At 42.3% G+C, this 25,681-nt stretch overlaps 1 protein-coding gene across 2 annotated transcripts; it reads right to left on the bottom strand.

Annotated features, from left to right (window-relative positions):
- Window positions 1-5,245: 5,245 nt before the first annotated feature.
- NEMP1 (nuclear envelope integral membrane protein 1) lies at window positions 5,246-23,720 on the bottom strand. 2 transcript variants are annotated; one of them, XM_006217923.4, is made up of 9 exons: window positions 23,569-23,720; window positions 16,893-17,017; window positions 15,511-15,730; window positions 14,084-14,156; window positions 12,932-13,025; window positions 12,347-12,461; window positions 11,437-11,662; window positions 10,489-10,662; window positions 5,246-9,764 (listed from the first exon to the last, which is right to left on the bottom strand). In XM_006217923.4, exons 1-9 carry the CDS (start codon window positions 23,684-23,686, stop codon window positions 9,581-9,583), a joined length of 1,329 nt encoding a protein of 442 aa, XP_006217985.1. In that variant the 5' UTR covers window positions 23,687-23,720; the 3' UTR covers window positions 5,246-9,580. The 2 variants fall into 2 exon arrangements, with proteins under 2 accessions (XP_006217985.1, XP_072828659.1); XM_072972558.1 differs by lacking the exon at window positions 23,569-23,720 and adding an exon at window positions 23,335-23,526.
- Between the last annotated feature and the right edge of the window lie 1,961 nt (window positions 23,721-25,681).

The following is a 25,681-nucleotide window of genomic DNA, read 5'->3' as shown; positions in this document are numbered from 1 at the left end:
TCTAAGAGAACCTTTATCTCCCCCAAGTCTGGGCCCTATAGAGAACCCCCAGCCTGGGAGAGGCCTCCAGACCAGCCCAGGCTAACTGCGGGAGGCTACAGAAACTCTCCACCGCGGGCAGGCGGGGGAGTCCTCTGCTCCCTGATTAGGGTTGGTGGGGGTGGAGCATGGGTGGGACAGGACCTCCTGCCTCCGACCACCAGGGTAGAGGAGGCACCCAGCAGGCAGTGACTAGGGGAGCATTCCTGTGCTTGCAGGAGAGGGGGATGGGGGAGGAGAGCGAAAGTAAGCTTCATGCCACAGCCAGGCACCGAAAGCTCCCTCCTCCTGCACTGAGGCCTGGCTGGGGTCCAGACTCCCTGACTACTTGTCCCCAGTTCTCCTCCTCAACTTCCAACCTCTCACTGCCCGTTTCAGTCACCTAATCCAGCATACCCATTTCAAAAGTTCTTCCAAAGTCTTTCCTCCTTTCTCGTTGTTACAGTGAGATTCATTTTTGAATGGGGACTGGACAAGGTGATGAGCTAGAGGACAGAGGCGGGCGTTCCTCCATAGAATGTTGGAATATCCCAAAAGAAAATGAAAATGAGGTTTGTTTCCCCAACAAGCAAGTAGCTGTCAGGACCTCTATACTTCTGTCCCTATTTCTCTATTTCCAGCTTTTACACCCATGCCTATAACCTTCTGGCAAGGACTTTGCCCCAGGGGGACACACCCAGCTTTTCAGTGGCAGGTGGGAATGGGTGAGGAGGAGCAGAATTAGGGGGGCAGGAAACACTGTGGGGCTAAGCCCCCACGCAGCCGGCACGTGACAGGTGCTCCCTGAGGAGGAAGCCCAGCCCTCCTCGGCTCCCCTGTGGGACTGAGCAGGCAGGGTCACCTGGTGTAGGACAGAACTGTTAGTACAATGGTCAGTGCCACTCCCTAGCAGGAATAAAAGAGCCACATCCTCCTCTCCTGCGCAGAACCTGAGTGGGGGAAGGGAGGGAAGCAGAAGAGAAAGCGGAGCAAGGGCCCACAGGCTACCTTCTCCCTTCACTCTGCCTTCTCCAAGCTCCAGGAAACGAGAGCCCTCATCACTTCCTGTAAGCGCACAGCTGAGGGAGCCGTAAGAGCACTAATAGCAGTCTCCTGCAAACCACAGAAGTCACAGGAGTAGCTGCTGCGGGCAGGCAGGCTCTCAACACTTTACACACACTAGTTAATTTCATGCTCACACTATCCCCATGAAGTAGATACTACTATCATCCCACATTTTCCAGATTTTAAACAAACAAACAAAGTTATTTTTAAATAATTTGACAGGAAAGGGTGAGAAGCAGAAGCAGGGGGCTTGGAGAAGGCATATTCTTTGGATTTAGACTTGAGGGGAATGGGATTGGCTGGAGGTGGGGAAGGGGAGAAAAAACAGCCCCCGCACGGGGCACCCAAAACTGTGAAAAGAGGAGCAGAGGCGGGTCAAGGCAGGACTCACCCAACACTGGAACTAGGGTGTAACTTCAGTGTCCCTTGGAGAACGGTGGATGAAATCCAAATTTGACAGGAAGGCAGCATAAGGAGTCCCAGGCCCCAAGGGTGAGAGGTGTCCTTGTTAACAGGAGCTGTCCATGGTGTTGGGGAAGAGAGGGAAGAGACTGCCCTCCTCTTGACAGTGTCCAGGCTTCTGACCTTCCTCTGTGCTGCCTCCTCCAGCCAGGGCTCCCTGTACCAGTCAAGCCAGGAGAGGCCAGTGACAGCTGCTCAGCACAAAGTCCGAGGCTGTTCCCGCTGAGGGTGTGGCTCACTTAACCCTTCAAAGGCCTGAAGCCCCAAAAGGGAGATGCTCAGTTACACGAGAAAGCTCCCTCTAGGTAGGAAAGTGCATCTGGCTGGACTTAGCCGAGGGGTTCAAAAAGAGCTCTTGCTCCACTGCCCCCAAAATTTGGAAACGAGAGTAGAAGGAGCAGACTTTATAGCCAAGGAAAAGCTTCTTCAAGAAGTCAGGAACTTTGCCAAGGAGGAAGGTAGGCTGGGGTGTCTTTCAAGCAAAAAATAGTACCTCCCTCAAACCTACCCTTCTTATCTTTTTGGGAGTCAGAGGGTCTTAATGACATTACTTGGGAGAACTAAGCGGACAAAACCCTGAAATTTCCATTTCCCTCCCTCCATGAATCAGACCCCACCATACAGATCCCGAGTTAGTGGTAACTCCTGACATTTGTTTCATTCGTTTTCATAGAACTCCCACCTGTACCATCTCACTGGATCACACCACCCCGTGAGGTAGGCAGTGCAGACTCACTCCATTAAAAAGGAAAATTAGAAGCAAGCACTGAGGTTCAGAGTGGTGACACAACGAGCCCATAGTTCCACAGACAGTACGTGACAGAACCAAAAACAAAATGCAGCTTCCTGCTCCTAAGTCAGCCCAAGGTTCCAGCCCAAGTCCTAGTATCTCTCAGGTTAATCCTTCTTCTGTGCTAAAAAACTGAGTAAGACCCTAGGCTGCTGTTTCCTGGGCACTAGCCCAGCTGGAAATAGTTGCCTCTGATAGATAAGAAGCTTATAAAATTCTATTTTCCAGGGGACCCCCTCAACCACCCAGGGAAATTCCTAAAGAGCAGGCTCCCTCTTCCCAGCATCCTCCCTCCAAGGTATGCACAAAGAGCAAATCAGGTCATTACAAACACTTAGCTGAAGGCAGACTTGATCGTCCAACTCCCAGCCACAGCTGCTTGGTTCAAGGTCCAAACTCTACTGCTCTCGCAGAAGCACTCTGCATAAGCCTGGCCCATCAGCAGTTCCATTACCAACCTGCCCTTACATAATTTATTGATCGACTATATGTATTTGAAGGGGGGAAGGGCAAGGAAAAGGCGGGGGGAAGCTGAGTGGAAGTGCCATCAGCATACAATCCCACGTACAGGAAGAGCAGCACCACAGCGTCAGAGGCAGAAATGACTGAAGACCCCTTACTCTGCAGTGGAGGGAACAGACCTGGAGTGAGAAACCACTTTCTCAGGATCACACCACTGCAGACCTGGCAGAGCTGGGACCAGCACCCAGGTCTCCTGTTTTCCAGGCCAGGAATCTGCAGCTGCCTACGACTGGGGTTGTATCTGTGTCCACTCGTTCTCATTTACTGAGTGCCTACTGTGTGCTCACATGAGAGAAGTGACTCTAAAATGGGACGGCGACCTCAAGCTTAGGAACAGTGGCATGAACATCACAGCTGGGGGCCAAGTGTCCTGGTTTGTCTGAGACCGGAGGTGGGTTCTCTGGACGTGGGAATTGGAGTGCTGAAACTAGGAAAGTTCCGGGCAAACTGGGATGAACGGATCACTCTACATTAACAAGATACAAAATATACATCCAGCTCAGCTGGGATTTCAAGACCTGTCAAGAGCGTTCCCAGGCTTGGCGGGAGGCACGGGGGACTCAGGATGTGATCTCCTGCTTCCCAGGCAACACGGAAGCAGCTGGAGCTCACTGGTCTCCCTCCAGCCTGAGGGCCGCTCCCTTCTCCCATTAAGATTTCTAGTCTGTGTAATGGGCACGAGGGAAATCTTCGGGGGTGACGGAAATGTTCTGTGTTCTGACTGTGGTGGTGGTTTCACAACTGTCTGTATTTGTCAAAACTCAGCAAAATTTAAAACTGGTGAATTTTACTGTATTGTATAATTTAAAAATTATACTACAATAAATCTGGTGAAGAACTCGAAGCAGCAGCAGCAGCAGCAGCAATTCTAAACCTTTTAGTGCTAGTTTCTGCGAGTTGGGAGGGCTGCAATCTGCCCTCGCACTCATCGGTCCAATACACTCATTAGTCCTCCCAGGACTTTCTATTCACTTTCAAAAAGATGTTTCACGATAAAAACACGGAAGTTTTCAGGTACAGTGGAGAAGATATTTGGTGGTAGAAGATCTTTCTGACTCTCACAAATTATCTGGTGTCCATCAGTAGCAACACTGATCAAGCCCAGCTGACCCTTGAACAACGTGGGTTTGAACTCCCTGGTCCATTTATATTCAGATGTTTCAAAAAATACATACCGCCGCTACACGACCTGGGGGTGGCTGAATCTGCAGGTGCAGAACTGCACCTGCAGGGGGGCTCCAACTGTAAAGTTACAGGCAGATCTACTGCATGGAGGGTCGGCACCCCTAACCCTTTCCACCCCGGCATTGTTTAAAGAGTCAGCTGTACTTATTATGTGCCAGGCAACAACTTTAATACTATTCAAAGTGAAGTCCACAGACCAGCAGCATCTGACTCACCTGGGAGCTTATGAGAAATGCAGAACTTGGCCCCAACCCAGACTTCCTAAATCAGAAATCTGCATTTTAACAAGCACCCCAGATGATGTCCATGCATGTTAAAGTTTGAGAAGAAATGCTTTACACACCTTACCTTTTTTTTTTATCCTCACCAAAACTCTATGATGTTGCAAATCTGACAATTGTGCTTTAAGTTTTTATTAATTCAACCATGGGTGATCATCTAATACCTCTTATTTACCTAGCTTGGTCATAGAAGGGAGAGAAGAAAGGATGTCATTAGTGAGCGTTAATCTACATAAATTTGCATATGATCCACATCCTGTTCTCTTCCTATTTCACCAAATGTCTTTGAAAAATGGACAATGGATTTCCAAGTAGTCTAAATAACCGAGAAGCGAGGAGACAGGTACAGAATTAATGCAAGTGCTATGTCAGATTCCCAGAGCAAAGAAAATAGCCAAAACATAAAAAGGTTCCAAATTCCCTACTGCAAAAGCTGAGCCCAGGCATAACTGAAGTTTTTATTCCATGGCCCCTAACACTCGCTACAGCCCTGCTCCCTTTCACCCTACATTTTCTTGGCAGGCATCTCAGAGCTGGATCACAGGTCTTCCCTCATCCCAATGGAGAAACAAAAGAGATACTTTAGGTCATTAGAAAAAAAAGAAAAGAAAAGAAAAGAACTAAAGTACAGAGCAGCTCCCTACAGCAGGAATAAACTATACCTTGCTTTTCTATGAGACAGCACAGCGGTCCAGCCCACTGCTTCTGCAAAGCTACCGCAAAATCATCTAGTCCGAGGATGGAAAGAGATCAAGACAGACCCAGGATGGGGAGAAGTGGTTAAAAAAAAGAAAAAGGAAAATAAATGGCATGCAAAACCATCTCATTAGAAAAATGAAACAGAGGAGCTAATTGCTGATTTCCTGAAAACAAGAGATCCAAACAAGAAAAGTGTATATGTTCATTAAGAGAAACCACTCTATCGTCTATAAAACTTTATTAAAATTGGGATTACTTACAAACTTGTACAATAAAAATGAAAAAATATATATAATAAGACATTTTTATTTGTTTCTTACAGAAAAGAGTGAAAATGAGACCCATGGCTAAGTCATCCCTGATCATTTTGTTCCTTTCAAACATTCATGACACTTATTTTAAATATAAATGATAAATCTTTTAAAATAACACTAAGGCATTACCCACAGGCTAAAACTGACCCAGTAATTCCTTACCCCTGCTACTTCACCCTCAATTCTAGAAACATGGTAGACTGAGGCAATCGCAGGCTAACAGTTCTGATACTCACATTATGAGCTATTATGTCAACAAGATAAGAATGCTGCCCATGCTGTAGAAAATTTCAGAGAAGGTGACTTCACCATTTTCAAGTTATTGTTATGAGTGTGAAAAGGAAGATGACACACATGGGTGGGTGGTATAGGAGCCAAAAGCCCCAAATTTGGGAGGCTTTGTGCCATTTCCATCCCCATTAAAGCTGTGCGTTGACACTGGCATGAAATCTGCTTTGTTTATTCCCGGCAGGCTCTGGCTCCCATCACATAAGGCACCAAACTCCCTTTTCAAGGTAGTAACCATGTGGAATCCAACTCAACAGCAACTGAATCCGTAAGCTAAGTTACCAAGAGACACCGCTGGATCACAATTGCATAGGTTTCCCTAAAAAATAATTTCTGCTACATCAAAACATAAACCAAAGGTTTTAGGTGCATCTGCCTTGTGCAATGGCTATTTTATGTTTATTACTTGGTTTCAGTGCCTATGTAACATGAAGGTATAATAAATCTGTCAAACTGTCCTCTCCTTGGTTCAGATAAAGTTCTTGGCATTTCAATATAGGTTATTATCTCATATGTCAGGCCTCAGTCTAAAGGAATACTAGAAGGACATTTAATTTCCTTTCCTCCTACTTCAACTTTCACTCTCAATTCAGAGAGAAGTTATGAGTACATAGCTAGGAACCATTTTACGCAGGCATCCATCTGAGCCCATCTTTTTTTCTGGAACAACAAAAAGATTGAGGGCAATTGCATAATCCACCCCCAAGCCTTTTATGGCTATCAGGGCCTGGGGGAGCTATCTGGCCTATCTGGGTCCTTTCAGTCATCAAATCTCTACCGTGTATGCCGAGTGGGGACTGCGCTGAAGAGAGGGCTAGCCCTAGGAGGGGACACATTAGCACAAAATGGAACACTGGGACTCCAAGTCTGTCTGCAGCAAAATCCTGTAACAGACCTAAAAGTCATGAATTTGGGGGGAGAAATAAACTAGCTTTGGTAGGATGAAGTGGCTGATAGGAATTTCTTATTAGAAGATATTAAAGTTGCAAAACTTTTCTTATTTTCAGTCATTGGTTCCATCGGTCTTGTGGAAGCAATGTGAGTGGGAAAGTGAAGGGGAAATGTTCTAGGCCGGTTGGCTCTTGTACTCCCATTAAGGGGAGTCATACTGTACACAGCTCAGGCAGACCGATTAGAGGCAATAGATTTCCAATGCTGATGAGACCCTGAGCCCTAGCGTCCATTTACAGCTTGGTATTTGCCGAGCAAGACGCTGACGTGGCAGCAGACGTGGCTCCAATGTCCAGCTCACTCCACAGTTACCCCTTCAGTCCTTCTTGATGAGATCGGTCTGAGAGATGAGACTATGCTGAAATTGCAAGAGCTGTAACTGCCAGAGAAAATTAAATGGGGGCTTCAAGTAGTGACTGAGCCAGCAGACTAAGTGGCCAAGAGGGAGACAAGAGCAGCTCCCAAACAAGGTTTATGGAGTCGAGCAATCTCCGGGCACACAGAGGCCCGGAAGCATCTGGGGCAGAGCCACACAGGCAGGCAGGGCAAGGACACAGCACATCAGAGGCACCGTCCTTCACTGCCTGAGAGCGGCTCTCATGGTGAGGGACCCGTTGTCGTCGCCACTGCCTACAGCCCAGTTCTCCAACTACCAGACAGGGAGTAATAAACTGAGTGTGATTCTACTCACCCCAAATTCAAACACAGTGAAAAAACTAGTCTTGAGATGGAAACTGTAGCACATAAAGAGTTTACTAAAGAGAAAAAGAGGAGAATCTTTCTCTACTTCACGATGCTTTCTCACTGAAGCACAGATACGAGTCAGGATAATGAAAAAGAATTTGAAGAAGAATATATATAGAGACGAAAGACATGAGTCAGGAAGTCACCCTGGAGGCAACCGACAATGACCCTAAGTAGGTATGTGGAGAAAGGCACCAAAGTCTTCAGGAAATCCTGAGACCACTTGTACAGCCGAATTATTTTTTTAAATCAAATTATGCTCAAAGATGCTAGGTCTTCATTTCTATAAATGAGGCAAAAAAATAATAAATTTCAGAGGCCTTAACATTTCTTTGTAGAGGGGTAACATTTTACCATGAACATAATTCAAAAGGTATAAAGGTTTCCCAATATAAAGCAACTTTAACCCATTGCATCTGCCCAAATACTGCTTATTTTTCACTTTCTGCTGTATATCTATTTGCTGCCAATTGAGGTAGTTGTCTGTTTAGGACAGCTTAAAGCTGTGGAAAACACTGGCAGAAAAAAAAATCAACTGGCCACCTGGAGGGGAGTCTCAGTGCTCACATTTTGGAAGTTAGTGACAAAGCCCAAGGCCTTTCAAAATTATCTGCTAAATGGCTGGTCAGAAGGAGACATTACAGCTTTTTAAAAATCATCTGCCATCTCCGTGATCACAGTGAGCCAGCCAGTCCGATGCCATGCTCCCTGCCATCAGTGTCCACCTTCCTGGCTAAAGTAACTATAGCTTTCTCCAGCGTACGAGGGTGAAGATCACAAAGGCAGAACTGAGCAAGCAGCAGAGACTTGGGAGTTTGCTCCCTCATAAACGGCGCTGCTGGTTTATAAGGGTGCTTTCCAGCGCCAAGAGAATGTGAAACCAGTGCCACTGTAATAAAAGGCAGCATGAATCTCTGGTCAGAAATGGAATTGCAAGTAAGTACAAGAAGTTCATGGAAAAATGCATCTGACCCTGATGGCAGAATGAGCATGGGAGGCACGAGGACTATCCGGAGGTCCAGCTCCTGGCAGCGTAAACTGAGGCAGCTGCAGGGCCACAACTTGTATGCTGTGTCAAGACCCTTCGCGGATCGTTTCAGGGCTTGCAAACTAGCCAGGCTTCCTGGCAGGGAGGGGTCCAGGTGGTAAGGAAAGGCTGAAAAGAACAGGCAGAATGGGTAGAAAAAGGAAGGCAAAGGAAAAGGAGACAGTTTCTTGATTTCCCAACAATTCAAAGATACGTGACCCACTGACAGGAAAAATGGAGAACCTATAAAAAGCATTTAAATTCCCTCAATAAGACCACCCCTCCCAACTAGCAGGACAAAGCCCTGCTGTAAGCCGGGCAAAGAGGAGGTAAGAAATGAAACGCGCTGAGCTGCCCATAACTCAGAGGTGAGGAGCTGGACCTTTCCTGAAAGGGCAAAGGGGGCAAGGAGGAACAAGAAGGGAAGCACGCAAATGTATTCTTAAGATGAAACTGAAAGTTAAATATAATAAAAAGGCCAACAGACCTCCCCTACAGACGGGCCTGCTGGCATGTTCCTGAAAGCGAGCAGGACTGAGAATGTCATAGGTGTGAGAACTAACTCCAAGGTCAACACGACAGCTCCTGCAGCTTTAATGGATAATCCATGTAGATAAGCAGGTAGGGGCCTATGGGGCTTGTCACTTGCTAGTTCTGCAACATGAGTTTGTTACATTTTTTAAAATGTATTCATTTAAAAAGCAAGACAGATAAATAATTATTTTCCTCTTAAAACAGGTAAAGCGAGGATTATGCTAAAGTCACTGAAATAAAAGCAGAAGTGGAAGAGACTCAGATCTGTAGATTCGTCTCTAAAACATGCAGCCTATAGTCTGAAAGCATTACTTCACATGTGACAGTTCTCACTTCTGAGTTTGAAATGCCATGACTGGATCAACTTTCAAAGAGGAGCTGGAATGCCATGTGGCCATCCAGGTTCTTTGGAAACATAAAGGTGGGCCGAGAGCTTAACCAATGGGAAGCAATGGGATAAAGCAATAAGGATGAGTGATAAAGCAATCACTTACTTTATCCACTCTCCTTCCGTGAGATCCCAGAGACCACCAAGGCCATTTCCAGAGGGAGGCCTACTCACATTCAGGCCTCGAATTTCAGTGGGAGAACTTCTGCACTATCTCCCTCTATTACAAAGATTTGAGAAGCAATTGCACAACACATGCAACCTGCACCATCCAGGTACAAGCCAATCCACGTGAAGATAACTGACTGCCACCTAGGTCAGGAAGTTGTTCTGTTGTGCGACAATGGGGTACCGAGGATCCGCGTCCTCCTCCTCAGAGGATGTCTGTTCATAGAGTTCATCCTGGGCAATAATGCTCCCTAAGCCATACTCCTGCTCGTGGACAGAGACCTCATTCAGAGTGAGGTGGAAAGAACCTTCCACAAAATCAGCAAATCTGCAAGAGAGAAGATAATAGTCATTAGGAACCTGCCTGCTGCCTTTTCTGTTTTCTTTCAAAATAAGAGTAAATTGAAACCCCTGATACGCTCTCAGCTCAAATTATATTGAGTCTAGCCAATACCTTTGTTCTTACTCCGGCAGGTAAGCAGCCTAAAGCAAGAAATAAGAAGAAAAGGAAAGCTGGGGTCACAGGCCAAAGTCCCCGGCAACCCCATCCTGCTTAGTAAGCACGCCCAGTCATGGGGTGGTAGTTGCCCTTCTCAGTTGTGGAAGTGCTAAAGTTCCCTTAGTCATCGTAATCCCGACAAGAGGGGATTAAGGGGTGTTTATCTGTGTTTATGGCCCTATAAACTTTATGGCATCAGGATTCCAAATTGAAGCTTCACCTACTCATTGGTACGGTTGCTTCCAAATAAAAAGGACCCCATTCCCCTGCTGCCAAAAGTTTTTTAAAAACCACTCAAAGAGCAATGAATCAGAGAGGAAACAATACGGTACTGGAGTCTTTCCATCTGAATGCTACAGACAAAGCCACAGCAAAGAGCTCCTTGAGGAACCCCAAAAGGCTTCACATATGATGATATACACACCTTTCTCTTGACTACTCCCAACGAACAAGAAAACAGAGCCGTAGGTACAAAATGATCACCCAGAAGTAGGCTCTCTGGGCATGGCCACCCTGACAGACATGCGGCATTTTTGGCCAAGAGTTTATGTACCTCTTTGGAGACTGGATTCGAGAAATGGTTTTCCAAGCTGAGCAGTCTGGACTGTTGCAGTATTCTCTAAGCTCCTCTAAAGCCTTTCGGGTCTCCACTTCTCCTTGTATCCGATACTCTTCTTCTGTCAGGAGACGAGGGGGGACAGTCTTTTCTGTTGCCTTACACACCTTTCTGTGCTCACCAAAATAACACCATGAATGATTAATCAGTAATCGACATCCATCTTACCTTCAGCGGGCCAAGCATACAGCAGAGAGCCTGAACATTAAGAGTCACTGCTCCCACCTTTCTCCTATAGACACTTTTAGTTATAATGAACTCGACACATTAGACTATGAGTGACAAATGAGGAGTCAGTGTTATTCACTAATGTGAATAAATTCACTTATTTTCCAATAAATGATAGACAAAATATTTATCTTCCCATAAACCGAAAAATCACAAGAAAATGATGGCATAAGACTGTGGTCCATTAACTTGAGCCCCCCAAACTGAAGACATCACTTTGACTATCTATAATAGTCAACCACAGATAACCTCAGAACCTATGACCACTCCATAGTCACTATGCAAGATGATAACATGCTTTGAATTGCATCTTAAAATAAGACAGGACTTCCAGAGCAATCTGAGAGCCAGTGTGAAACAATCCGAAACCAGGTGACCTGAGGCGTGTGGGGTAAAAGTGATACACTCGGCACCACCTAGTGGTAACAGGAACACATGACATTTCACTAGATGCTTTCATTTCATGTAAAATAACTAGAATTTATAAGTTCTACAAAATGCCTACATAGAATCTAAAAAGAAAGACAAGAAAGAAATTAAAGTGAAGCATAACACCATTAACAAACAGGCTCCCAGGGTAACACCTCTGTAGCCTTCTGCTGCAACTGCACCCCACATCACACACTTCAGTACAGAGCTACGTTGCCTTGCAGTCACCTGTAGGTGATGTACAGCCAGTGAACAGGGTACTCCAGGTTCTTAGTACACAGTGCAATGATGACAACGCCAAGGGCGATATGCGGTATCTGGATGCCAGAATACATGAAACACAGGCCCATCAGCTGTAAGGTCCAGGTTAGCAGGTTGATACTTCGTTCGTTCTCCAAGGGCCCATACTTGTAACAGACTGCAAAACTCATGAATCCAACTGTGAGGACGTAGCCTAGGAGAAGAGTTATCAGAAGACATTCTTTTGCATCTAAAACTGGTAAAAATAATCTGTGTAGGGAACAGTAGTAAATTCACTATATAGCACCTATTGAACCCGGAAAATGGATAAGATCTTTACTCAAGTATTCACACTTTTTTCATTAATCAGATATATTTATCTCCTTAAGTTTCTGTCCTTTCTGTTGTACCAAATGGAGTAGAGCTACATGCTGAACAACTCTAAAATAGTCTAAAAAACCTTTATACAAGAAACTCCAAATTAATCACCTCTCAAAGGGCAGATTAAGGGTTACTATCTATATAACCAAAGGATTCTTGCTTTATAGATAAGATTCACTGTAGAGTCCTTTACTTCTTAAAGTTCTCAAGTATATTTAAAAATATGATTATACTTATAAATTTTACAGTTTTTCAGAAAGATGCCTAGTGTGTAAAGAGAAGGTGTACTTATAAACATCAACAATTTAAAGTCTTCTGCCTAGCAGCATCATTTTAATCTAAGAGAAGGTGACAACTATAGAGGGGTTAGAAGTAAGTAAAGAACTATGATTCTTACAAGTTAATAAAATGGCACAGGCTATTAAACTCCTGCAAGCAGGCAACATCTTTTCATGATCAAATTAACTAAAACAGCCTATAAACATATATAAAGAAAAGCAAAACCAGTAACACTTACTTAAGAGATACTGCCAGTAACACCTCCAGATCTCTTGTAAATTTTTAAAAACTAGTTGAATGAGGTACAGAGAAAAGGACCAGCCTCCCACCAGGATGATGTAAATGGGACTTTTCTAAGATAGAGTAGAAGTGAAAGCAAAAAGTTACAACAGGCTTTCCATACATAAAAGAAGCAAAATGGAACTACAGTAATAATTTTTTTAAAAAATCAACCCACTAAAAATGCACAAAACACATCTCTTAAAAAGATGTCCTTTATATTTAAAATGGTATGGTTTGCAAAGAACACTGGGAAAAAGAAACGCTAAGTAACTTAAATGCCTGGGTATGCAATCTACGTAATTAGCAAACAGGAAGCAGACTTTATTTCCCCCACTGCACACAGGAGTTCAAATAAAAAGGGAGTTTGTATGTCATCAGCCTCCACACTTCATCCAAGCACCTCTCTGAATCAGGGAAAGAGAAGACACTGACTTACCATCCATCAGTGCACATTTTCAGCACTGTAAAATTATCTAAGAAAACAGTCCTTCAACTATCCAAGCTCATCTAACTAACAGCATTTACGAATTCTGCTGCTTACCTTGGGCATAAACTTGGAGAGAATGAAAATGATGATTAGTAGGGAGGCCACAATTCCCACACCCATTCCAGTGGAATAGTAGAAGATTTGACTTCTGCAGAGAGAAAATTCGTTTCATGGCTACGTGTGTATTCTTTATAAATGGCATTGTTCAAACCAGGACAACTATCCCAGCCAAAAGATAGAAAAAAGGTACAAGAGCAGGTATTTGCTCCAAACCTGAGAGAGGTCAGAAGACTGGAGAGACCAGTACAGCGTAGTTGCTGCCAGGTTGTGAGGATTAGCATCAAGGAGGGTCCTTCGAACAGATCTCAATAACTGACCTCTGCTTAGCCTCCCACTCCCACCCGTAGCCTCTCTCCCCACCCCGTCTGTAATAAGAATCTTTCTTCTGAGGAACTGCACAGCTTCCCTGGGGAGAAGGAAGGGGCAAGGGTACTGCCCAAGCGGAGACTGGAAACTGGAACTGAACTGGTTACCGAAGGACAAACCGAACACAAGGCACGGAACAGAGAGCTCCTATTCCTATTCCAGGCTCCTTCTACCAGATATTCTTTCCCTCACCGTGAGCTTCTCTCAGGATCCTCAAAATAGAGACAACCTCTGTGAACCTCATGCCAGCTGAACTTCACCTGAACTTCCCCTTTCTTTCACTACTCCACAAATATTCTCCTTGTGTACAAGGTTAATGTTGATTCCACTTTTGTTCAATGTTTGTTTAGTTAACTCTTTTCTTTGTACTTGTACATGTCTGTTTCACCTAGCCTAGCCAGTAGGTTCCTAAAGGCAGGAAATAAATGCGTGGATGTGCTTCTTTACCTCTGAATAGCATGAAACTCAGCAAACAGCCCTGTAAAAAGGAGGGCTTACTTCACATATTATTTCTAACAGTGGAAAGGGTGGTGACATATTGGCTAAATCCCATCAAACGATGGGTAACCTAGTGGAAGAATTTCATTATTGCCAATCTTATTAATATAAGAAAAAATAATAATCATAACACATATTAAACTATTTTTTAAAATTTCCAAGCAGGCAATGGTCTAGCCATCCATAAAGTTCCCGGAAAGGCAGCATTTTGGGTCTTTATGATAAAAGTCAAGCAGGGTAGGTCTGAGCCTCACCATTCTGCCCTCTAGCCTTGGAACCTACCTGCTTAGCAAGTCTCCACAAAAAAATAGCATAAGTCCAAGAAGGAAAATGAGGAAGAGTTTGGCGTCAAATCCTGAAACAAATAAAAGACTTCCGCTTAATAGGGGAACCAAACAATGTAAGGCATTCTAGAATGAAAGGCAATACTTGAATCATTGGTCAGCAAACAAAATAAACACAAACAGCCTACCTAAACAGCATTTTAAATTTCACACAAAGCCTGGGCCCCTCCCAAAGAGAAAGTACAATTAGGTCTCTGTCTAACCTGTACTTTCCTGAACAGTTTATTTTTATTTTGGCTACCACGTTAAGCCTAAAAGAAACTAAGCTTTGCTTTGGATGGAGCCAGACAGTGCCACCAGCACTTCATGCAGTCGCCCACAAGGGGTCTCTACCATTCTGGCTTTCAAGCCTTAAGTCACTCATGGGCTTGGATTCAGCAGATCTGCCTTGAACTCTGGGTCAGGGCCCTCTGCTGTTCTCTGACTGGCTGCTTTTCTTGACCACCACCACCACCTACTTCCCTTCACTACAAAGCACTGTGTTGGAAAAACCCACACTCAAACACATCTCGCCCAAGACCAGGGGGCCCAAGCAGATGCCCCTTCCTGGCATGTCAGACACTCCCACAGCTTTCACATTCAAGAGCTCTGAGTCTAGGGGAGGTCCACAAACAGAACAGGAGCAAGAGGCATCAGCAAATACAAAAGGAATGCCAAAAAACAGGCTGATCCGATTCCACCAAAAAGCTGTGGAACCCCAGGACAAATAGAAGGGCACAGCACAGCAAAAACCAGGGACTTTTCTACTACTCTCCTGGGTACTTATCAAGGAGAGACCAAAAGTCAGAGAGAGTTCAACAGCATAATGATCCACCTCCTCTCTGCAGCCTTCTCAGACACATTTAGAGAAGGGAAAACCTCTCCCACTTTCACGGAATAAGCCTTAAACGGCAATGACCTTCACATCTATTCAGTCCTACAAATATTCTTTTGCTTGTGAGGTATTAAGCTGTACCTTTCTTCAGTTCTGTTGTTTAACCATTCATGTCTTCAAATGCAGGCCTGTACATCTCAGGACATCTACCTGTGTCTATAAGCGCGCAGAGGGCAGGAGGGCGTCTATCTTACTCTGAAGAATACTAGGCCTATCAGCTCAGGGCCGCTGGACTAGTAGGAATGCAAGTCTTCACAGTTCTAGGCAAGAAGGCACTCAGAATGACTTAAGGTGAAGTCTCAATTCCAGGCTAAAAGGGGTCTACGAGGGGTGGAGTCTCTGAACTGTATGGAGCAGTGGTATATTCAGGTTATAATCAGAATCCAAACGGAGCTGTCTTGGGCTGACTTCTCTGTCTCACTAATTATACCCTCCAAAGCTCAGTCCCTTCTCACCACAGAATCCATCAGAAAAACAGAGGTAAGACTTACTCCGGGTCACAATGACACTGTACTTGGTGTCTTCCTCTAAAATCTCAACTTTGAGGCAGGTTTTTGTGCTGTATAGACCCACATTAACATAGGTGTCATTCAATTTCTCTTTTAAAAAGGAGGAAAAAAAGTTCCAGATACTAAACTGCTCTAGCTCCTTCAGTTTCTCCTCATTCTCCACCTGGGTGACTCGTACCAGTTTGGAACTGTTTACCCGGATCTGCAACACAAGTAAAATCAGGATGAGAAAGGTGGAAGTAGGAATTTTACATTTTCACAAATACAATTTAAAAAAAACAAACTTTAGAGTAAACAGCTAAATCAATAATGGCACCAGCTTTCCACAAGGCTTATGAGAAATAGATGCAGCGGCTGAAGCATAATTGGGCAAATAACACTGCACGTGGTACAGAGAAGCAGCTGTTAGAATGCCTTATTGTGAGCATGATCGGAATCTACTATTAGACCAGAACATAGGGAAGAATAAAAAACTTCCATGCTGAAAAAGTTACTAATGCATCTATTTATGAGATCATACAAAGCAAGGATCTAAAATATTAAGAAAGTTGCCAGGCATAACAGCTCCAAAATTATTTCCCATAATGACAGGCTGAAAAGCTCAACCCTCTGTCACAAATCACTGATTATGGATAAATGTTGGTTATAATGTGCCCCAGATGGTATATGATCTTTCTATCAGACAATGAAAAGAGAGAATTGGGGGGAAAAAAACCCCACAAGCTCACCCTTATGTTTTTGATGTGAAGAAATGCCCTTATCAGTAACTATGCTTACAGGAGCAGAAACATTTTCAAAGGACTCATTTGTTCAATCAGCATAGCCAGACACTCTTGCTTGCCAGGTGGCTCAACAGAGTTATGACACAAATGAGACCAAAGTCATTCTACTGAGGGGAAACTTCAGCTCGGGGGGTTTAACGCAACATCTTGTGCAGAATCAAAACAGATTAGGAGCAGCAAGGCAGGAGTTTACACCCTAACAGGCACACAAAGCTTCCAGCCCAAGAAGGTACAAGGCCTTCAGAAAGGGAGAGAGGTGTGTGAGTGTGTGAGTGAGTGTGTGTGAAAGGAGAGAGGGGAAGAGAAAGAAGGAGTTTCTTTGGGAAAAGAAAAGGACACTCAGGGTCAAGTACTGGGGGCTATTTAAAGGAACAGAGAGAGGGGAACACAAGGGAGGAATAAACGCTTACTGATGACAACACTGATTAGATCAAGGATAACCTCAACCTTAGCAAGGTTGTTAATTTTACATACATATTTTTTAAATTGTGTGTGAGAAGGGAAATAAGTCCAAGTACTCACTAATCACAGACAGACAGATATTTACAGAAACTGCCCCTGCCAGGGGCCTCCAATTATTACCTGTATCCGTGTCCATATGTCATGCCACTTTGGGATAAGCACATTTTTATAACAGGATTGTTGACTGGTATTCATATAATAAACTTTGGATTCCTGAAGCATGACCACTTTTAAATCAATTCCGGCTTTATGTAAAAAAAGGAGATAAGAATTAAGTATAATAACAAAATAAGCTAATAACTATAATTCATTTCATAAGAAGAATTAAACCGACCACTTTCTTAAAGCTAGGGTTAAAGTGTCAGTGACTAAGAAACAAAGAAGAAAACTGAGATGAGAGAAGAAATAAGGCAGTCTTATATCTGACAAATATAATTATTTAAATATTAAATAGTCACTAACCCAGGATAAGTAATAATAAAAGCCACTATTAAGTGTTTATTAAGCCAGACAATATGCTGTCTGTCTCATTTAACCCTCCCAACAATGTTATAAGGTAGGCATTCTCATAATCCCCATTTTACAAATGGGGAAACTGATGTTGAGGAAAGATTAAGGAATTTGCCCAAAGTCACACAGCTAGTAAACAGCTTAACTGAGCTTCACAACCAGGTCCCGTTTCCCTTATAAAGGCATAGCTGAAGTAACCCCATCTGGTGATTTTCTCTATCCCTTTTCTGAGTAGGATGCACAGAATTGGCAACGTTTTTGTACTGGAGTACTTTAAGCAGATACTAAACGAGAAAGACTGCAAAATTGCTTTTGTTCCAGCTGTTTGTTTCATTTCAAGTTTCAAGAGCAGCCAATGAACATATGCAGGCCCTTTGATTTTACCAAAACAAACTCCCCTCAGGACTTCGTATTCAATCTTGGCTAATTTAAGGTTTAAAAGTGACCACTCTCTTATATCTTCCCACCCAAGTTTGCACAAACTTCCTTCTTCACCACGAAACATTTCAATAATTTCTTCCTTAAGCTCTACATTGTACTTAGCAATTCATTAAGTGCTACTCTAAGGGGAAGGTTAGTTATCTCTCTGATCCTTGGTATAAAAGTGGGTAGATTTAAATAAACTGATAAAACAAAAAACACAACAACCTCAACCAAACCTTAGAAAGCCAAAGTTACACACAAAAAAGGGCAACAACACCCATCATTCTGAAACGGTTGAAGGTGAAGCTAAGACTAATTCTGAAGTTAAATTTGGTCTTAAGCCTAAATGTAAAAACAAAAACTATAAAACTCCTAGAAGAAAACATATAAATCTTTGTGACCTTGGATGGCAATGATTTCTTAGATATGACACTAAAGCATAAGCATAAGCAACTCAAGAAAAAAATGATCGGACTTCATAAAAAAATAAATCCAACTTCATAAAAATTTAAAACTTCGGTGTTTCAAAGAACACTATCAAGAAAGTAAAAAGACAACCCACAAAATGGGAGAAAATATTTGCAAATCATATATCTGATAAGAGCCTAGTATCCAGAATCCAGAATATGTAAAGAACTTCTCCAACTCAACAAAAAAGAGAAATAACCCAATTTTTAGAATGGGTGAAGGACTTAAATAGACATTTCTCCAAAGAAGATATACAAATGGCCAACGAGCACAATGAAAAGAAGCTCAACATCATTGGCTGTTACAGGAATGCAAATCAAAACCACAATGAAACACTACTTCAATCTCATTAGGGTGGCTATAGTAAAAGAGGACAATAACCAAATGCTGACAAGTATGTGAAGAAACTGCAACCCTCACACACTGCTGGTGGAAATATAATATGGTGCTGCCTCTCAAAAAGTTTGGCAGTTCCTGGAAAACTTAAACACTTATTTTATGTTACTACATGACCCAGCAATTCCATGCCTATGTATATACCCAAAGAAATTGAAATACATGTTCACACAAAAACTTGTACACAAATGTTCAGTGCAGCATATCCATAATAACCAAACAGTGGAAACAAATCAAATGTCCATCAGCTAATCAATGGATAAACAAAATGCAGTATTATCCATACAATGAAATATTATTCAGCCATAAAAAGTACTGATACATACTGTAACATGGATGAATCTCAAAAACATGATGCTGAAAGAAGCCAGTCCAAAAAAAGAAAAAAAAGGCCACATATTCAATGATTTCATTTTTATAAATGTCCAGAACAAGCAAATCCAGAGACAGAAAATAGATTAGTGGTTGCCAGCTGACCCTTGAACACGTGTTTTGGGGCACCGACTCTCAGCACAGTCACAACTCTGCGCATAACTTCAGTCAGCCCTCTGGATCCACAGTTCTGCACCTTCAAATCCATGTCCTTCGAGGGTCAACTGTATACTAAAAACCACTGAAAGCATGGATTTTATGGTATGTGAATTATATCTCAATTTTGTTTTTATTGAAGTAGAGCTGATTTACAATATTGTGTTAGTTGCTGGTGTACAGCAACATCTCCATTTTTTAATTCAGTTTTGATGTTGCAGAGGAAGAAGAAGTTTTCCCTGACCCTCTTAGGGTCCCTGGCTAGGTCTGGAAATTAAACTGACAAAGACATATTAAATGTAGGAGAAATGTATACAAACTTATTTAATGTTTTCCATGACATGAAAGCCTTCATAAGGAAATGAAGACCCAAAGGAACAGTCAGACCTACATACTTTTACGCTGGATGTGATGAAGAGTGGACAATTGTGGAGGAATACAGTAGGTTGAGTATGAGGTAAGTGTAGTAAACTGCGGGAAACAGCAAAGCCTGTCTACTAGGATTCTTCTTTGTGTCCCTTTGTCTTCCAAGATAAGGATGCTCTTTTCCTCCCGATATAAGGAGGGCACCTCTCGCGTGAGGATTTTATGATCTGTTTCAGGGAAGAAGGGCAAAGTGGGGGAGGCAAGAGCGACCTTCCTGCTTCTGCTATTTTCTCAAACTCCCTCAGCTTGAAGTATTTAACATGCCTAGGTGCCATATTTTGGGGTAATGTGTCCTGAACCCTATCTATCAGTTTCTCACTAGGGTTTAATTCAGTAGTAATTTGGATTTCCTCCAAGCCTATCTTTCATAAAATGAGAACTTTTCAAAATCCTATTGACATTTGTCTCACTAGAACACCCACAAATATACTGAAAGAACACCCACTTACAAATATGTATCAAGAGTTTATCTTCTTCTGGAGACTGTAAGAGAGTAAGATTATGTGAAGCTTAAAACTACTGATACAAATTTATTTTAAAGTCACACTTATTAACCCCTTCCTTCCCACAGCACCAAGTAATAGAACACAACATTTTTTTAAGCCCATTATTATTTCCAAGAGTACTAAGATACAAATAAGGTCTCAATAGCACAGGCTATTTGAAGAACTTAATGCCAAGAAAATGCATCTGTGTTTTTAAACTAACTTTAAAATTCTTCAGTATCATTTTTGTAAAGAAATAAAACTTCTACAAAAAGCAACATTTAAAAAAATCTAGTTCTTCCTTTTCCCAAGTTCCACACCATTCAAAGGAAATCGCTGTAAATAAACACACAAATAATCTCATTTAATAGCAACCTCCTACAGAAATCAGCACCTTGGCCAGCCACAGCTTTGGCAATTCACTGAGAGGGAAAATATACCAATTCAGCCTAAGAGGATAATCTGTGGAAACAATCACCACTCCAGCTATAGCATAAGTTGTTAGAAACACAGAACTAAACCAAATTACCTTAAACACACACGGGTTGTCAAAATGCTCATGTTAGAACCTTGCGCTTTCTGTAGCAAAAGGACATACAACACCTTTCTTCCCCTCCCCAAGGTGAGTTAGCCAGCGTGGTAAAAGAAGAAAGAATTAAACATTAAAAAAAAAAAAAAAGCCTTCTGAGCCCAAAAATCTAGTAGTTTTTGGAAAATGCCTTCTTCGAATTTAGTGAATCACAACTAGCTTATTGTATTTATCCATAAAGCACATACTTAAAGATTTATAACTTCATATTTACTTATAAACATTATGAACTTACTTTCACCTACTTTTCAATCAACAACACTGATCATTTAACATTTACTAGTAAAAGGTAACGAAAATAATTCATAGTATGTGAGGACCAGAACAAACCCTAAAAAGTCATGAAAAACAACCTCTGCTAATTCTTAAATAGCCTCTATTCATTTCTGTCAAAAGGCAATCCCATTCATACTTAAAAGCCTCCTTAAAGACTAGCACCTTAAATCAGTGGGCTTAGCAAAGGACTATTCAATGAGATGCTAGAACAACCGACTGGTTATAAGGAAAATAAAATCTATCTAGATACCCACACCAAACACTACATTAACTATTGATTAAAAAGTAAAATGAAACATAATTAAATCATAACACACACACATATATACATATATATGTATGAATCAATTCAATTTTGGAGAGCTCTTTAAGCATAAAAGAAGTGAAAATAAATCTAAAGAATAAATTCAAGTGACCACATAGAAGTATAAATAAAAATAAATATTTAAAAAGATAAAGGGAGCAAACAAATTAAAGTTCTGCAATAAATAAATACATTTAGTAAAAATATATATCTTTGATACATAAAAAAGTTCATACAAGTTAAGTATACAAAAATCACAATAAACAGCAACCACAATAAATAGCCAAGAACAAAGGACACACTTATACTCCAAAAAAAAAAAAGTCTAAATAGAAAATTAAATTAATAAACAGTTGAAAGATGCTTCCTCACAAGTAATGCAAGAAATGCAAAATAAATTAAGATACCACTTTTGATCTATCAAATTAGCAAAAGTGTTACAGTCTAGAATATCCAATGCTGGCAAAGGTATGGGTCACAAGCAAATATAGCTGATAGTGGTGTAAACTGGCACACATTTTCAGAAATTATTTTAGCAAAATGTTTCAAGGGTCTTAAATGTATTTTAGCCTTTGATTGAATAAATCCATTTCTGAGAATCTATCCTTAAAAATGAAAATCCAAATGGTCTGTCCATAGGCTAGAACAGAATACACGTAAAAATAACATTTATGAAGAATTTTAAATGACATAGGTAAATGTTTATGCTACAGAATCAAATGAGAAAACTATCTCTGGTAACAGGGAAGAGAACTGGATTGCTGACAGGCACACGAATGTATCATCAATTCAAAAATTTTTTTTAATTAAAAACATGTAGAAGCAGACCAGAAGAAAGTGTGCAATAATAGACTGCCTCTGAACGTAATAAACAATAAACAATGGAATAACTAAGTATAAATAACAATAAATGACGTGTTATTTATACTTAATTGTACTTGCCCAATAGTCTTAAATAAATTCACATTATTTTTATAATGAAGTTTTTCAAAAACCTCCAGTGAGAAAGAACTCCCTTCCTGTCTTTTGAAGTACTCCATTCTCTCTTTAGGTACCTCTCACTTTTACAAAGTTCTACTCTATTACATGATTGTCTCTTTGTAGCTGCCACCTACATGATCTACCAGGCCACAAAGAACAAATATCCCGAGGTGACCCTTCTCCAAGCCAAAAAGTCTCCCGTTCCTCTCCTCATCAAAGAAACTTTGGAACTTTTGATTGAACACTGACTATGCAGGAGCATTCTGGTATATATATTCTTTCATCCCCACAATCCACAATCCCATTTTAGAAGTTAACCATCAGGCCAAAGTTCATTCAGATCATACGGAGCCCTTCAGATATTATTCTGGGGCCCGCTTCTGGAAAAGTACCTTCCCGATACCCACTCCACTCTCCCTAAAAAAAAAAAAAAAAAAAAAAAAAAAAAAAAAAAAAACTGTTTCGCAAAGACGCTGCACTTTTTAACTAGTTCTATGAATCCTGAGACAACCTTAAAGCTGCAGGTAAGGATAACACAAGTGACAGCAAGAGATAGGCAGCAAACGACAGGAGGGGAGAGAGCATATGTGTTCATGAGATAGGATTATCCTTATCCCCGTGAGTCTCAACTCCCTCCAGTGGAAGCTTGGAAACCTCACTTATCTTTCTGTTGTGTATTTAACAAGAATAGGTTCTTTACAAACACGCTCTAGGTTTTCCGGATTATAGCGAAAAAGTAAAATAATTTCGTCCCAGTCCAAAGCCAATTATCCAGTAGTAGGTATCAAGTAAGTTTGATTGACGAATGAATAAACTTCCAAAAGAATCCTACTCGAAGCTGAATAACGTTTGTATCTTTTTTTGGAAACAGGAATTTAACAGCTCCTGGTCGGTTCTAGGGTGCCGCTAGGGACCAAGATCTTACAAGGACAGAGGACAGGAGATATTGACAGAGATCACTGCATTTCAGTTAACTATAATTATCTGTTCAGCCATCCATGTCCTGAGTCCTGCCACCATAGGCTCAGGTGTTGGCTAATTTTCTCAATGAATGGGATACTCTCTTTCCAAAGGCAGCTCTGCCTGCCAGTATGGTCCTCAGGTCTCCTTCCTTTTAAACCAAAAAACTGGAGGAGGCCCACGCAGCACGACGCAGCCCGTAGAACCGCTTCTCACCCAGTGCAGGCCTCCCCATCTCCGCCAAAAGACGCCAGGCTCCTCCCCACTCTGGGTAGCTCCCTTAGGCCGCACCAGGGCCCCGGCCCCTCAATGCCGGCGCCCAATCGCGGAGGATGAAGCTTCTGCCTCTGCACCACGCCCGCGCCCCTCCGCAGAGTAACGGCCCGCGCCCTGGGGACAGTCCCCACTTTTCTGAATATAACTCCTCTGCAACTTCTGCCCGGGCGGTACCTGAGCCGCAGACCAAGCAGCCACAGAGGACCAGTCGCAGCCACACTGCCCCAGCTCCCCAAATCCGGGGCCCGGCACCAACTGCCGGCAAGACCGCCACTTTCATTCCTCCCGCCATGGTCGCCTCATACCACCTCCCCCTCACGTGCTTCTCCCCGGCAACTAACTCGGAATAGGCAGGGCCAGCAACCTATCCGCTACAAGGCCCAGCCCCTACCAACCAATCGGGTGGGCGGAGCTTCGAGCACTCAGTCCTTTACGGACCCTATAGTCCCGCCTCTTAGCAACTGACGCGAGAGGGCGGGAAGAAGCAGCTTTCAGCCTATTAGAAAACGGGTTCTCGCCTCAGCAATGGCGACAGGAAGATCCCACCCCTTAACAACATGCTTCCGTCTCCAGTTTATTTACAACTCGGGCGATTGATGGTAAGCGTAGCCTATAGAAAATCAGGATGGGCGAGGCCTCCTTGACCAAACGATATTTCCATCGAAACTGCCTTAGGTTCCTTCTGTTTTCTTTCTTTCCTTTTTACCACGATCTTTTTGATATGGGAAACTTAAGACAAGTTTCCGACCCGCGACCATGGAGGGAGAAATGAAAGTGGCGGTCTTGCCGGCAGTTGGTGCCGGGCCCCGCAGTTAGGGAGCTGGGGCAGTGTGGCTGCTCCTGGTCCTCTCTGGCTGCTTGTGTCTTCCAAAGTATGAAATTATTTGAAACGGAAGTCACAACAAAAAACTGCGTGGATAGTGTTTTATAGGAATAAACATTAAGTTTAAAATGTAGTCATAGGGTTTTTTCTTTTTTTGGAAGCGAAATGAATGTGAAGATTAAGAGAAACTTTTTTAATTCCTCACAATGTCCTGTGAGATATTTAAGAAAAAGCCAAGGCAAAGGAACCTGCCCAAGATTGCACAGTTCTTTGGGCTGGCTTGTAGTTCCAACCCAAGTCTTACCCCAAAGCCTGAGTTCTTTCTATGCATCAGGTGCTTCCCATTAAATGACTTACACAGTGAGGGCCTAGCAGAGTGCCTAGTACATAACAGATGTTCAGTAAATACTAGTTGAAACTGAAGCATCTTATTTTTTAGAAGATCTGATAGGGGTGGGTAGGAACAGTAGAGATAATGGAGCTGAGTGAGTTGCAAGGAAATTTAGGAAAGGAGGTAACTGCTGGGGAAGGTTCAAGCTTTCACAACAAGGGATTTTTATGACGTCAAAATAGGGTTGAGCTATGGGCAAGAGAAGAAATTTCATGCTCAGAAAAGTCTAGGCCAGCCCTGCTACAGTGGTCATCCTGTCTCTCACACACACACACCACACACTCCCCTGCCTGACCTAGAAAGGTTAATATCAACAGTGATAAATTACCATGATACTACATAACCTTGATATAGTGTGATGAAAATGGTGAAACCATGAAACTAATCTAATCATGAGATAAACATTTTAAACATTCAAATAGAGAGGCATCTACAAAATACCTGACCAGTAATCCTCAAAACTATCAAGGTCATGAAAAACAAAGAAACTGGGAAACTGTAACAGCCAAGAGGAAACCAGATGTAATATGGTATCACAGATGAGATCCTGGAACAGGAAAAAAAAGGTAAAAATTAAGGAAATCTGAATAAACTATCAACTTTTAGTTAATAATAATATAGCAACACTGGTTCAGTAATGGTGGCAGGTGCACTATACCAGTGAAGGTTATATTAGTGGAAACTGGATGTGGGGCACATGAGAACTCTCTGTATTACCGTCTCAATTTTTCTGTACGTCTGAAACTGTCTTAGAAAATAGTTAAGACGCACACACACACACAGACACACACACACACATACACGATTTTCTACCGGGTCTAAAATTCTCAGCATTCAGACCTCGCTCTTTGGTTTTGAATAAAGGCCAGAGAATAGGGGAACTAATTCCAGGGTTGGGGACTAATTCCAGAAGATCACTGACCACTGACTATTAAAATGTGTAAACGAGGTGGACAGTAATGAAACTTATTGTCCATAAACATATCACACCTTATCATCCAAATGAGTTCTGTCACTTCCAGGTAGTCACTCAAGAAGCTTTTAGCCTTGTTTTAATAATGAGGACACTGCTC

The sequence above is a fragment of the Vicugna pacos genome, chromosome 12, assembly GCF_048564905.1.
Source record: "Vicugna pacos chromosome 12, VicPac4, whole genome shotgun sequence".
NCBI classification, from domain to species: domain Eukaryota; kingdom Metazoa; phylum Chordata; class Mammalia; order Artiodactyla; family Camelidae; genus Vicugna; species Vicugna pacos.
This window is presented reverse-complemented; position numbering and strand designations above follow the sequence as displayed.

What these genes read in the sequence shown, in the direction of transcription:
- NEMP1 (XM_006217923.4), bottom strand. Translation starts at nt 23,686, where the DNA reads ATGGCGGGAGGAATGAAAGTGGCGGTCTTGCCGGCAGTTGGTGCCGGG. An exon ending in TGTGGAGACTTGCTAAGCAG is followed by an intron (nt 13,026 to 14,083) that starts GTAGGTTCCAAG and finishes TTCTCTCTGCAG; the next exon opens with AAGTCAAATCTTCTACTATT. An exon ending in CGAATCCAGTCTCCAAAGAG is followed by an intron (nt 9,765 to 10,488) that starts GTACATAAACTC and finishes TCTCTCTTGCAG; the next exon opens with ATTTGCTGATTTTGTGGAAG.